Source organism: Carica papaya, chromosome 8 (assembly GCF_054855325.1).
Source record: "Carica papaya isolate Zhongbai chromosome 8, ASM5485532v1, whole genome shotgun sequence".
In the NCBI taxonomy this organism is placed as follows: domain Eukaryota; kingdom Viridiplantae; phylum Streptophyta; class Magnoliopsida; order Brassicales; family Caricaceae; genus Carica; species Carica papaya.
In genome coordinates, this window is record NC_142316.1 from 31,204,997 (window position 1) to 31,219,357 (window position 14,361).

Genomic DNA, 14,361 nt, shown 5'->3' on the forward strand with positions numbered 1-14,361 from the left:
TAGGTGTATGATGTGTATATCTAAGTTTGTGACACTTGTACATGTAAGAATATTATTAATTAGGAAGACTACAAAAAATGGGTCACGAGATTCGAATAGAGAATAGGAAAGGAAGGGATACTGTTGAACTACAGGCCTCCTGCCTCGTCTATCTCTACATTGGGAGTTGATTAGGACCCATATATAATATATACTGTCTATGTATATGCATATATAGATATAGGACGAGCATGCATGTGAATCCACACATAACCCACATGTGAAGAGAGCTATCTCCAATCATTTTCTTGTTGCCAATTCACATGGGGTTGCGATTGTGGGTATCAAAATTTTTGATCCTGCGTCTTATATATACATATTACAGGATATATATACACACACACACACACCACATTCTATCCTTTGTTTAACTATTTTTTAAAGATAATTTTCACAATAAATCAAGAAAATTTAAAGAAAAATTGTATAATAAGGTCGATGTTTTATTTTTAATTAATAAAATTTTGACAAGATAATACCTCAATAAAATTACAGTATGTATATATATGTGAAGGGTGTTGTTTCAGTTGGGTTCGTTGGTTATTTCAGAAGCGAAGAATTTAGGGTAGCCAAATGTTGCTGCATGGGACCGCAAGCAGTATTCTATTTGTAGCACTTGTCCATTCATGCAAATATATATTATTTATATATATATATATATATATAAAGACAGTTTTAGAATTATATATATAATCTAATTAATTGAATTTGAATTAATTATTTGCCTACAAATACCCTTTTCTCTATACACTTCTTCTCACCACACACAACTCAGTACTCTCTTTCTTTCTCTCTCTAGTTGCTTCAGTCAGTCGTGATTTTCTTTTTTTCTTCTTTTCCTGGTTAATTTTCCGTCAGAAATAGATAGGCAAAATGGTTGAAGAAAGGAGTAAGTTAAGCACGACGGTGATGATTTTCTCTCTTCTCCTAATGCTGGTTATTTTGCTCGGAGAAAACCATGTAAAATTTTCTTACTTGAGACTTAATATTGTATATATATGTAGGTATATGCTCGTCCGAGTATTAATTGATGAATATATATATATGTGTGTATACGTTTACAGGCTGCAGCAAGCATAATTGAAGCACCAAGTCCAACTCCACAGCCACAACCCATTAACAACACTTCTCCAATGGTGATAATTTTAACATTACAGTATTTTCTTAGTTTTAAGTTTTCCAAATTAAATTCCAAACATCAAACCACATTTAATTTCTTAATCTTTTCCTCCCTTTTCTTTTAATCATCCAGTATGGCACAACTCAGGGTAGTCTTCAACCTCAAGGTAACTCCGGGTTCTAATATTTTTCATTTATATAGCGTAAACCTTTTGTTTTTTAAGACATAAGGAGGAATAGAATTTGAAATCGAGCCATCTACTCTAATTGAATTATATATTTTGAGTTAAATACTTTTTATGCATACATGTTTGTGTGTGTGTGTGTGTGTTTTCGTGCAATGGGTATGTGTTAATTTCTACGTACTCGTGTATATATGTGTGTATGTATCCATTGGTGCAATGGATATGTGTTGCAGAGTGTGGAGGGCGGTGTAGCACAAGGTGCTCAAAGACAAGATTCAAGAAGCCATGCATGTTCTTCTGTCAAAAGTGCTGTGCCAAATGCCTGTGTGTGCCTCCAGGAACCTACGGGAACAAGCAACTCTGCCCTTGCTACAACAATTGGAAGACCAAGCGAGGAGGACCCAAGTGCCCTTAACTTATTTCCCCTTTAATTAATTTTAATTAATTTTACTTAATTACCCTCTAATCACTCCACTTGTATTTATAATTACATCATTATATTTGCAATGGTTATTATTATTTTGTTATTGTCCGTAATTTAATTCAATGATATTCTATTTTAATTCAATTATTACAACATTTTAATTATTTAATAATTATTCAGACTCATGCCTAACCCGATTCTGGATGGGCTGGGCCGGGCCTTGAATATGAAAAAGCTAGCCCATAAAGACCCAAATTAAGCTGAGCCGGGCCAATTACTTCCATTAAAAAACACAAAATAGATCTGGAAATATAATAATAAAATAAAATTAAAAATTAAGCTGAAAAAAGGGTATTAATATTATTAAAGTGTTTTTGAACTAATTTACAGAAATGCCACAGCTCTAAGCCTTTATATATGGCGAACTGAAGCTTCAAAAGAGAAATCTTATTGAACTTCTTATGGCTATTATTGCCTCGCCCTCACCCCACCACATATTACAACCACCTGTACACATATTACCCATCCTTCCTGCTCTCAGACCTTCACTCCTATCCTCTGAGCAACCTGCATCAGGAAAACAAATAGCTTACTGGAAAGAAACGATCGTCCATAAATTTACTATTACATTCTTATCGGAATTCCTCAACAGTCTCCAAAGGAAAACCCGAACCATGCATTCACCAAACAGATGATCAAGGATCAATAGATGCTATATGCAGAAACACTGTAACCCCATCTAATTAAACATGTTTCTTTTCACACTCTATGGATCCTGGTGAGCCAAGACTGATTACTGTGATCGATATAGAGGAATGCCATCAAATCTTTAAATTTACAATGCCCCAGAATTAAGACAGACGTTTAAATGAATTTCTTGACTACCATTCTATGTTAATTTCGTTATATTTGAAAATTTTATCATATTGTTGTACCTCCTTGAAGGAGTAGACATCACTTCCCCAGAGCCAAGCGTCGCAGCCTGCATCTCTGGCACCCCACAGATCATTCCTACGATCATCGCCAACATGCACTGCATCCTCAGGTTGTACACCTAATAAGTCACAAGCTTTCAAGAATATCATTGGGTTCGGTTTCTCTGCTTCAACCTGGGAAAAATTGGACAGGAAAAGGGGCTAATATCAGAAGATAGGACTGGCAAGCCATTAGTTGAATCATCATAAAAGCTACTTAAATGAAACAAATTCTTGATATCCCAACCAAGTTTATTCAGAAGAATGTTCCCAGTCCCAACAATAGAAATATTTGGGGGCTTAATATACATATGACCCCCAATTTTAAGTATAGGTGGCCATGAATCAATGTGATATAGAAAAGGAAGGCCCTAGGATGAAAATATTCCAAAATTCAAAGGATATTTGATTTATTTACACCAAAACACCAACGAACCACAGAGACTGTTAGAGAACCTTATGCGGCCACAGGACTGGATCAACTTCAAAGATATAGCTAAATAAACATGTAAGAATTACATATCGTTCTCTAGTATTAGAAATCCAACGAACCAGAAATAAGCAAGTCAATTTTAGGGAACCTTTTTACTTATTTTTACCTCCGGAAATGAAAAAATATCTTTAAAAGAAAATAGGGGAATTTAGATTTTTCATCAATCACTATATACATATATGGGGCAGTGGGGGTTAGAGCGAGAGAGGGAGAGAGATTACTTCAGCTGACACTGCCACAGCATCAAACCAGTGATCACAATTTAGAGCCTTCAGAACAGGTCTTAACCGAGTATCAAAATTTGACACAACAGCCACTTTTACCCCTGCTTTTCTGAGAGCCTTGAATACCTTCTCAGCTTCTGGATCACAAAGGTGCCAAGCCTTTCAAAAAATAATTGGTAGGTGGTCAATAATTAGAAATCGTTAACTTCTTTCAGTGTTCATTCTTAGAAAAAGAGATAAGAATCCTACCTTTTCAGTGGTATAGTAGTTATAAAGTTCTTCAAAATACTGAGAATCTGAGCAACCAGTGGAAGAACTGACTATAAATTGCCAGAAAGGCCTCCCATCATTTACATATCTACAAAATAATCAAATAGATTTAACATCCAATTGAAAAGGAAAAATGAAATTTGCGCCAAAACAAAAAAGGAAAAGTTTTAAAAATTTTGCCATTGAATATGTGGAAATAAAAGAGAGATCCATTGAAAGCATTGATTCTAGGACTGATTCTATCCCATATCACATTAGTTGGTGTGTGCATAGGAAAGTAAAGTTCCATTTAAGCATGTTCTCAAAAAGGAAGAAATGACGTAAGGATGCCATTTATCTAGTTTGACATAGTTTCGAGCACTGGAACCACAGAAGGGAAGCAGCAAGAAGGTCAACAAAAGAACATGGAACCAAAGAATTTATAAACATGGAAAAAAAGAATTTTTACCTATGGTAAAGGACTGAAAACAGGATTATTCTGTAGCTCTTCTTATCAGAAAGGATCAATTTAATTGGCACACAGGAATAAGATAAGTAATATCTGATCCCAGCCAAAAAATAAACAAATTCTCTCACTCATAGTATTTTAATTCCATCTTGATAATATTCTAACAGCCTGTCACCTAACTGATTTTGTGTTCCATTCTTATATGAGATGACAAAGTGATTCACTGAGTATCCACTAAACCAAGCTTTAACCTATGATTCTCCGACACAACTCGAAAAGAGTTAACTACGATAGAGTGTTTACATAAACTAAATTAATAGAATCTTAAATATTATCTTCATGCATGACAGGACAAGCCTAACGGATCTTCCAGCCAGATTTCTAAAGATTGTTCACCTTCTAAAAGAAAGCTACATTCATCTCAACATCCTCTTGCTACCATCATAGCAACATTGAGATCCCAAACAAAATCCTTCTCAAAAACTGATCCCAAATAAAAATCAATATTAGACTATGTCATCAAGTAAAAAGTTGGGTGAATTACAAAAATACCATCATAGGAACATTAAAATCCCAAAAAAATTCCTGATTAAAAAAATTCCCAAATGAAATCACCATTTAACTAGGTCATACAAGATTACAAAAACTCAAACCAGTGATGTAATATATAAAAATAGATCTCATGAAAGAACAAAAAAGATTCAAGTCACCGTGCACTAAAGCAGGGTTACAATCATGAACCATTTGCCATCTCTAAGAGCCACCAGTTCTCTAGCACAGCGCACACTAACAGTTTATGACTAAGCCTTCCTTGAAAGATCCCAGGACTAAACCCATGATGCATGTGGCATGAATTGGAAAAATCTGGGATGAGATTTTTTACTTTTGCGAATACCCATAAAAAATTCAATGCACTTTACCAAGGAGCCTAACTTATTAATTGCAAAAAGTAGAATTAGATACAATTGCTTCTAGGTGAAGACAATGCAGAATGAAGAAAGAATGAAGCATAGAAGGAACAGAAGTAGGTAGACATGCCTATCCATTATTACAATAACTTGCAAGAAAGAACTGATTAATCAAACTTATGAGCAACTGATTCCTATTTTGAGAGAAAATTGCTTTTGCTTTTTGCCCAAATAAGTAGGAATAGAGTTGTGGCTCATAGCAAATGTGACAAAATAATGTCTGAAGAAAAGAGAACATGTAAATTGATTTTGACCAATTAATTTCTAAATAAAACACAATAAAAGGGCAGTAAAATCAGACCCAGAAAAAAAATTATAACAATATGAGGGTAAAAGGAAACTGGAAGGTACCTGAGACGAGATCTACCCCAAGGCTTCTGATAAGCCCATCTATATCTGTTCAATATTTCATCTTCGGAGTACTCCACTCCATACTTCTTCCCAATCTCTCTGTATATCTACAAGAATTTTTATAGAAGACAAGTCTGAGTGAAAAATAACAATAATAAACAAGAAAAATCCATCTACACCAGAAATTTTTTTAAAAAAAAAAGAAAGCGAAAAAAGAAGGAATCTAACAAGAAGAACGCAACCCATGAACTTTGGAAGTATTAATCGTTTAAAAAAAAAGAAAGCGAAAAAAGAAGGAATCTAACAAGAAGAACGCAACCCATGAACTTTGGAAGTATTAATCGTCAAACCCATAACTTCAAAATTCAAATACAAAACACAGATTTAAAAACATATTTGCATACTGCAAATACTGTACATGCAAGTTACAGTATGTCTCCAACAACAGAGAGTGATACCGAGCCAACACGCATGTCTTTGAGACGCCACCCAGAAAATTCAAGGGAAAATAACGGAAGGAAAGAAGAAACAAACAGAAACATGTCCGTGCAAATCATAGAAATGGCGAGACAGAGATGGAGAGCGACCTGGGCCATGGGCTGAGAGGGAGCAAGGAGGGTCCCAACAGCATCGACAAACAGTGCCTTGTGGGTGATTTCACCGTAGAGAGACCTCCTGTAATCCAAGTAATCCTTCACTGCGAGCATCTCCAGCCCGATATGGCGCGAGCTTGCCGCATCTGGTTCTGAAACAGCTAGTGCGGAGGAAGAAGAGAAATGACGGGAGCGAGAGTAATCACAATATCCAAGCGGGTCGGAGCCAATGGAGGTGGATACGGATCTGGGGGCTACTCGGGATTTGCCACTGAGAGAACACAAGAGAAGCCTAGAGAGCCTGGTTCTTGTAGCCATTAGAGCCATGCTCTCTCTCTCTCTCTCTCTCTCTCACAGTTTCGGCTCTGCTCTTCCTGAACTCCTATATTTTGTTCCCTCTTGTGTATTATATAATTAATGGCAAAAATGTCACCTTCTTCTGTAAATAATATTGAAAGAAGTGTTCAATTACATTACCTACAATGCCCTTAAACAATAGACAATATAACTATTATGCCCTCCACAATGTAATATTTGTTTTATATAAAATTAACAACCTTATTTAGAAAAATTACACATTTAATTGTTAATTTATAGAATGATTTCTTTACAATCATATACATTAGCGTTTTAAATACGTTAGACTAATAACAATCAGCAGAGTAAGGGAAGAGCCGTTGCTGAGATGAATGGCAGTATTGTAAATAAATCGGAGATGGTGTCGTTTCTAGTACAAGAATAATCAGCTGTTGTTGCACTGCAGGGAAGAAGACGAAGTCTAAGAGGAACACGAAACAGATGACGTGGCAGATGACAAAGGCAGTTAAAATCCACGTCACCGAATTCTCCAATGAAAACCTAATCACTCTCTCTCCTTCGTGTGGGCCCCACTCTCTCCCCCATTACTTGGATTTCGTCTTTTTGCGGTGGTCAAGCGTTTATGTGCACTAAAAAATAATGATAATAATAATAGAATAAAATAAACTGAAAATATAAATAAATAAATAAATGAAATGATATAATATAAAGTTTTAATTGTATAAGAATATAATATAATGATTTTTTTAATAAATAAATGAAATGATAATATTGATATAATATAATAAAAAAATTAAAAAAAATTAAATAGATGATCAGAAGCATTTATAGGTCTAGACATTTAAGTTTTAATTCAACAGAACATGATAAGAAGCAAAATTCAATTTCTTTAAAAAAATATATATATATCTAAGTAAACATCATCTATGATTTATATAATTGAAGTATGTATATTGTTATTTATTCATAAATTTTTATTAAAATTAATTACAATTTATAAATTGCGTACAATTAAACTAACTTCATTCACATTTTTAATTTTATAAATAATATATTTTATGATAAAGAATTACATAAATTATTTTGAAACTAAAATATTATTTTTATTTAAATTTTTTATTAAAGTTAATATATCTTTTTATTTATATTTTAGAGATTTAGAATTAAAGTTGAAATAATATGATTTTTTAATAAGTATGTTTATGAAAACGAAATCGTTTTTAAAATGGCATATGTAATTAAATATTAAATTAATAATCCCCATAATTAGTTGATTGTTGGATTGTACATGGAAGGGTTTGGCGTCTTTATCTGAGATTTTGACGTCTGATTTTTATAGTATTATCATAATTAATTTAATTAATTAGTGTGTTAACTTTTTTAATTAGTGGTGTAAAGCAAGTTATATTATAAAACGACCTTGAAATTTGTCTTATAAGTTATGTCGTTGAATAGTGACGTGAAATAATCTTCTTCTTCTCGACCAATCCGAACGACTGTTACATGCAACAACATTATTGAATATTAAATCTGGTTTCATTATTTTGCTATTTAATTAATTAGAGATATGTCAATATCCCTCGTACGTATACAATATCAAATTAATATGTTTTGTAATAATTTAAATTAATTTATTTTTATATTGTTAGATATTTTAATTTTGGTACTTACCCATATCAAAAATTACATACTATATTGTATTTAAAAAATTAATATTCTCAATGTAAAAAAATATTGATTCAAATATATTGTAATATCCAGATTTAAAATTTAATTCAAAATTAATTTTAACGTTTTAAAATGTATAAAAATTAATAAATTTTAATTTAATGTAAAATTATAGAAAAAAAATATGTTATGGATGAAATTAAAAATAATTTTAAAAAAAATGAGTGAAAATTTGAGATCGGATGATTTTTTTTTGAAAAAAATCAAAAACTAGACATTAGAGCACAGTTTTAAAAAATTACACCACGTAGGATTGTCCAGTCAGCAGCTTCAACGAACCAGAGCACACCGCGTGGCAAGGCACGCTGACTCGATGCCACATGGGAAGCCACACTGGCGATCCGCGTGCCCCGCGATCTGACGGTCCAAAAGCATTCCCGCGCGCGAGGACGGTTCGAATCCGTTCCCTCATCAGGCATGATCAGATGATCATGATTAAATACAATGAACGGTACAGATTCGTTTTCTCTTTAAACGCGATTGTACGGTAGAGATCAAATCACGATTAACTGTCCATATTCATTTTATCTTTAAACGCGATCGGACGATCGATATCAAATGTGATGAACGATCCAGTCCATATTGATGAGAGACGGATATAAATATCTCATATCACATCGAACCCGAACCCAAACCCTAACCGTCAACCTCCCACCGGAGAAGAAGAACCGATCGCCGGAGAAGGGAGCCGGTCGTTGGAGAAGGGAGCCGATCGTCGACCACTGTCGACCGCCGCCACATTCGACCGCCAAAAAAGGTAAAAATTCTCGTACCGCTCTGAATTTGATTCTGAGTACCCCCATGGCCAAATCGGAGCAAAAAGAAAGGCGAATGAGCCGAAAAACATGGACAAAGTCTGGCAGCACCACCGCGGGTAAAACCCAAAACCTCTTCCGATGAGCCTCTTCCCGTTTCTCATTTCGCGCGATTTTTTTACCATTATTATTACTGTTCTATTTCTTACAGGTTGACCGAAGAAAAATGTCTAGCCGCAAAGGTGAACTAGCGGAGCTTCCATACCGAAAAATTCTACTGTCGGTAGGTTTTCATTTTTTTTTTGCCAACTGAAGCCTTTTAACGTGTTTTCTCACATGAATGGGTATAAAACAGACATAAATCGGTCAAAACTGGCCGAAAACGGCTAGGTCGAGATAAACTGCCATTATCGGAGCACGGCAGTGCCGCTGTACCGAAATTCTAAAATTAGCTAGAAACAATTTTAAATACCGATTTTGAATTTTTTAGAATATTTTTAGGTACGTAAAGCGTGTTTTAATCTCCGTAGAAAAATTAAGGAAACACGAGGACTACCAAGAAGCGCAGTAGAAAGTTCGGTATTTCTAATACCGATTCGGGTAAGAATCCCTTACCTTATTCTCTGTCATGGAATTGAAGTCTGATTATAAATGATACAATATTTTATATAATTTAGAAAATTTTGAGAATTAATTACAAGTTACTAATAGAGGCGAAACCGGTTATTATTACTATTTGTCATATTTTAACTGATTGTTTAATTTTACAGTTTTAAATGCATGATAATATATTGGAATTTATAACGGCCCCGAAAATTAAAAGAAAATGTATATATTTATTCTAAGTGCGGAAGCGAAATAAAATAAATAATGATTAACATCCCTTACACAATAATCAAAACGTATTAAAGATATGAAAGAATAAACTAACTAAAGGAAATACTATGAATGAATACTATAAGAAAAACTAATAAATCTTTAGGCTTCTATTTTCTGTCTTCCTACGGAACGGGCTCGGGAACCAAGTCCTCCTAATCTAAAATGGTTAAGTAAGGAATGAGCTACACTACCCCAGTAAAGATGTCACACTATCTCACTGTCACAAAAGTAAAGGTTGATATAAAACAAAAACGACAAATGGAGTATAATTTATAACAAATTCATTTATCAATAATAAAATTCTTTACTGTCAGTTTACCTCGGTAAGATTCATGAAAACAACTTATGAAAACAATAACATTATAAACATCATAAGATCATGCATACTCTGTAACATAACACATATCATACTCTTGTATTTCAATCATCAGGCAACAAATTTCATCTTTTATCAATCTACTAGTATCCATAGGGATCCATAGGGGTCCCCGCTACACGTGAACCATTCACCTTAATTATAGGACTGTCCCCATACCCCATCCGGTATGAGCACTAAAATCATAAACCTCAATACCCCGTCCGGTATGAGGGTGAAGCGGGCCGTCTCCATACCCCGTCTGGTATAAGCGCCAAAACATTTAAAGTCTCCATACCCCGTCCGATATGAGAGACTCCGTTCCCGGTAGGGTTCCCTATGAACCCGGTCCGTCCACCATCTCTCAAGATATCTAGTGAGGCTGTCGACTTATTCACATACCCGTTTTATTTTTCTTAGTCTTAATTACCAGTCAACATAAATATGTAAACTAGTAACGCACACCAAACAAAGCAACACAACATCGGGTTCACAATAATTCAAACCATAATAGATTAAATAGTGATTCATGCATACAAAACCACATAATAAAAAATCAAATACTATACTGCATTTAGACTGTAAAATACATCAAACAGGAACAGACCGACAAATACATCATGTTCAGGCCCCACTAACAATCTTAATTTATTATACATATCTATTAATTCATAAAATACTGTTTTATCATTTATTAAACTTTAATACCGTGATAGGAAATAGAGTGAGGGATCCTTACTTATTTTGGAGTCTGAAATCGGGTTCTCACTGTGCCTACGAGCAATTCCTAGATTTCTTGAATTTTTTTTTCGAAAACTGAAACACACTTCCGGTACCTGCACATGTCCCCAAAAAATCCAAATCAGACCCAGAGCCTATTTGGCCAATTTTAGAATTCCGACACGATGGCTCCGCTGTGCTCCGGCGATGGCGCCACTGCAAGTGGTGGCGGTCCGCCTCGGGTTAGCCGTTTCAAGGCCGTTTTTGACCGAATTCAGCCAAACTTGCATTGGTTCCTTTGATAAAATACACGTAAGGCCCTCGGTGGGCCGAAAAAACTCAAAAAATCGAGACTTACCGGCGGCGGAGCTCTCGGGTGCGGCGGCTCCTCCAGCGCGAGTCGTGATTTGGTGTTTTGCTCTGGTCAACCTGTAGAGGAAAGGACGGTGGTCACAGTGGTATAAAAATTACATCGAAAGGGAAACGGGAATGGCCTCATCGAAGGCAAAAATTGAGAAAACTCGCGGCGGCGCCGCTGGGCTTTGACAGCATTTTCTGGCCAATTGGCCGGTAGTTTGGCTCCGATTTGGCCACAGGGGGGTTCAGCATCGAAAATCCGAGCCAAGGGAAGAAATTTTACCTCGTTTGGCAGCCAGAAAGTGCCCCGGTGCGGCGACGGGTGGCGGTGGTCGGTTCCTCCGGTGGTTGGGCTATCTTCTCCAACGAGGGCTTTGGCGGCTAGGGTTTGGGCTTGGGTGTTGATGAGATTATTTATAACCCTCCCCTTTTAATCTGAGCCGTACATCACGATTTAATCTGAACCGTCCGATCGCGATTAAATTGGAAATGAATATGGACCGTCCATCGCGATGCAATCTAGGCCGTCCACACGGTGCAATCTGGGCCGTCTGTGCGCGGGTTTGATCTGGGCAGTCCGTGCGCGCGGGAACGGATCTCAGCCGCCTGATCGCGCGCGCGCAGATCGCCCACGTGGCTCGTTCTGTGTGGCCTTCTCGCATCAGCGTCTCTGCCACGCGGCGTGTCCTAGTTGGCTGGAGCTACTAACCGAGCTGCTGACGTGGCAAAATTTTTTTAAATTGTATTTTGACCCCCCGGTTTTCGATTTTCTTTTCGAAAACACCTCCAGAATCCAAATTTTCACCCATTTTTCTCAAAATCATTTTCAATTAAATCTAAAAAATAATTTTACCCCTTTTTGTCATTATTATTATTTTTATTTCTATTTAATTAAATTAAATTAAATTAAAACCACATAATTATTACCTAATAAATTAATTATTAAAATAAAATAAAATTAAAATAATTCAAATAATAATAAAATAAAAAATTTGGGTGTTACAGAATTGGTAAAGATGATTCGGTTGTGTTTTCTTGATGCATGTATTACTTGTCTTACGTGATTTACAGTTAAATTGTGAAACTGAAAATTAAAATATAAACGAAAATTAATTAGTTAAGTGAATGAGTGAATGGTTGTCTTACTAGATATCCTAGGATATGATGGACGGATAAGGTATATAGGGAACCCTACCGTGAATGTTACTTCATACTGAACGGAGTATTAAGGGATGATACTTTTAGCGCTCATACCGGACGGGGTATGAGGACGGTCGGTTAGTTGACAAGGTTTGATATAGGTTCACGCATAGTGTGATGTCCTTATGGACTCCCAGGGATACTAGTAAGCAAATAAAAATAGAAAGTTGTTATTCTGACCACTTGAATATGATATTATGATGTTGATGTGTTATTGTCTTTATAGGTCGATTTTGAAAATCTCACTACGATAAGTATACAATAAATAATTTTATTTATTACAAATGAATTTACTTAATTTTAAGAGTTTCATTGGTTGTTTTTATGATTTTTACCAATCTTTATTTTTGTATCAGTAAATAATGTGATATTCTTACTGAACTACTGTACCTCACAATTTCATTAATCATTTCAGATCCTGATTAAAAAATGGATTGTGAATAGTTCACTACCCAGACTCCCTTTAAAGGTCGGTGAAGATCGTTCTAGAATGCCGAGTTGTTTAGTTTTCATTTATTTTTTTTGATTTATTGGGTTGTTCTTTTAAAATAGTCATTCATGTAGTTCTATTTGGTATTCTAAATTATTGTGTAAGTAATGTAAACTCTAACTCTATCATTTCGGTTCCTATTTAATTTATAATTATTTCTTTTTAGGTTCTGGATTATTACATATATTTTCTGGAAATAATTTGTTATTTTCATAAACTTGATATACATTTTTCATATTATATGATTTTATTATCATTATATATCATTTAATTTCTTTTATTTAGTGGATGACACATTGACTTCAATTAACAATAAATAAATAAATAGTACCAATTTTTAAATTATATATTAGCCATGCTTAACTTGATGGCAGTAATATCAAATAAAAAGGATTATCACGAAAATTTTTGTCTCTATAGTATGTATGTATATATATATATATATAACATTATTTTGTTAAAACCTAGCTCTGCATCATCTCCAGCATAATAATAATTGAGAACCATACAGAATTAATTCATTTTGATCAAGAAATGTAATGTGTGTGTATATATATATATATATATATGTATAGATATTATACGGTCATGTAACTTTAAGGCTCATCAAGAATTTAATTTTCTCCTCGAAGGATGCAGAGCATAGAGACGTGGATCTTTCATGCATATCCATAACCTTACCCTCTATATGTATCTTTCATATATACTTTATTACGTACAATTTTTATTTTATATAAAAATAAATATATGATCTGCTTAAATTTTAAATATAAAAAAAATTATAATAATATACACATTTAATCATTTGTTTGAATTTTTAAAAAATAAAGATAAAATTTTAATTTTAATTAGTACCTAGTACGTATTTTGAATTTAGAAATTCAACATGCATTACTTTTTGAAAGTTTTATCTTTTTTCATTATTAGTGTGTAAGAAGAAATTCTATGCCCACCTGTCCATTGCTTTAATCATGCTTCAAATAATATCCATGTTTAATCAAGATCAAGATATGTGTGGCTCGTAATAGTAAACCCTGTCCTCAAGCTATATTTTATATTTAAAATACTTAAACAAATATCTATTACATTAAATATATACTTAACTGTTACATAATGTATAATTAGTTTCATTTTAATATATTTAAAAAGTACTTTCATATTTTAAAAATAATTAATAATTAGTATATATTTTAAGGAATCGACAAAATTCCCAGTCGTGCGTGCGCGCGTGTGTGTATAATATAGATTGAAGAAATTAAAAAATAAAAATAAAAACAGATGAAGAAAAGAAATTTCTCACCAAGAGGGGTCGGGAATCATTTGAGCCACGAATGTTTTTGAGGAGAAAAAAAATGAAAAAGACGGTTAAAGGCCATAAAGTCCAACATGACTCTGCGAATTTGGTAGAGACAACGGGTCCCACACAAACATCAAGGGCCAAGACAGGATCAGATTGCTATTTGGGCCCACT

General features: G+C 34.3%; 2 protein-coding genes across 2 annotated transcripts; one reads left to right on the top strand and one right to left on the bottom strand.

The window, feature by feature from the left end:
* Positions 1-775: 775 nt before the first annotated feature.
* LOC110823270 (Gibberellin-regulated family protein) lies at positions 776-1,870 on the top strand. The gene is made up of 4 exons (XM_022053669.2): positions 776-999; positions 1,104-1,175; positions 1,292-1,325; positions 1,577-1,870. Exons 1-4 carry the CDS (start codon positions 913-915, stop codon positions 1,756-1,758), a joined length of 375 nt encoding a protein of 124 aa, XP_021909361.2. The 5' UTR covers positions 776-912; the 3' UTR covers positions 1,759-1,870.
* Positions 1,871-2,102: 232 nt separating this feature from the next.
* LOC110823219 (Haloacid dehalogenase-like hydrolase (HAD) superfamily protein) lies at positions 2,103-6,488 on the bottom strand. Its single transcript, XM_088209483.1, has 6 exons — positions 6,083-6,488; positions 5,496-5,602; positions 3,708-3,816; positions 3,456-3,617; positions 2,703-2,876; positions 2,103-2,334 (listed from the first exon to the last, which is right to left on the bottom strand). Exons 1-6 carry the CDS (start codon positions 6,413-6,415, stop codon positions 2,305-2,307), a joined length of 915 nt encoding a protein of 304 aa, XP_088065609.1. The 5' UTR covers positions 6,416-6,488; the 3' UTR covers positions 2,103-2,304.
* Between the last annotated feature and the right edge of the window lie 7,873 nt (positions 6,489-14,361).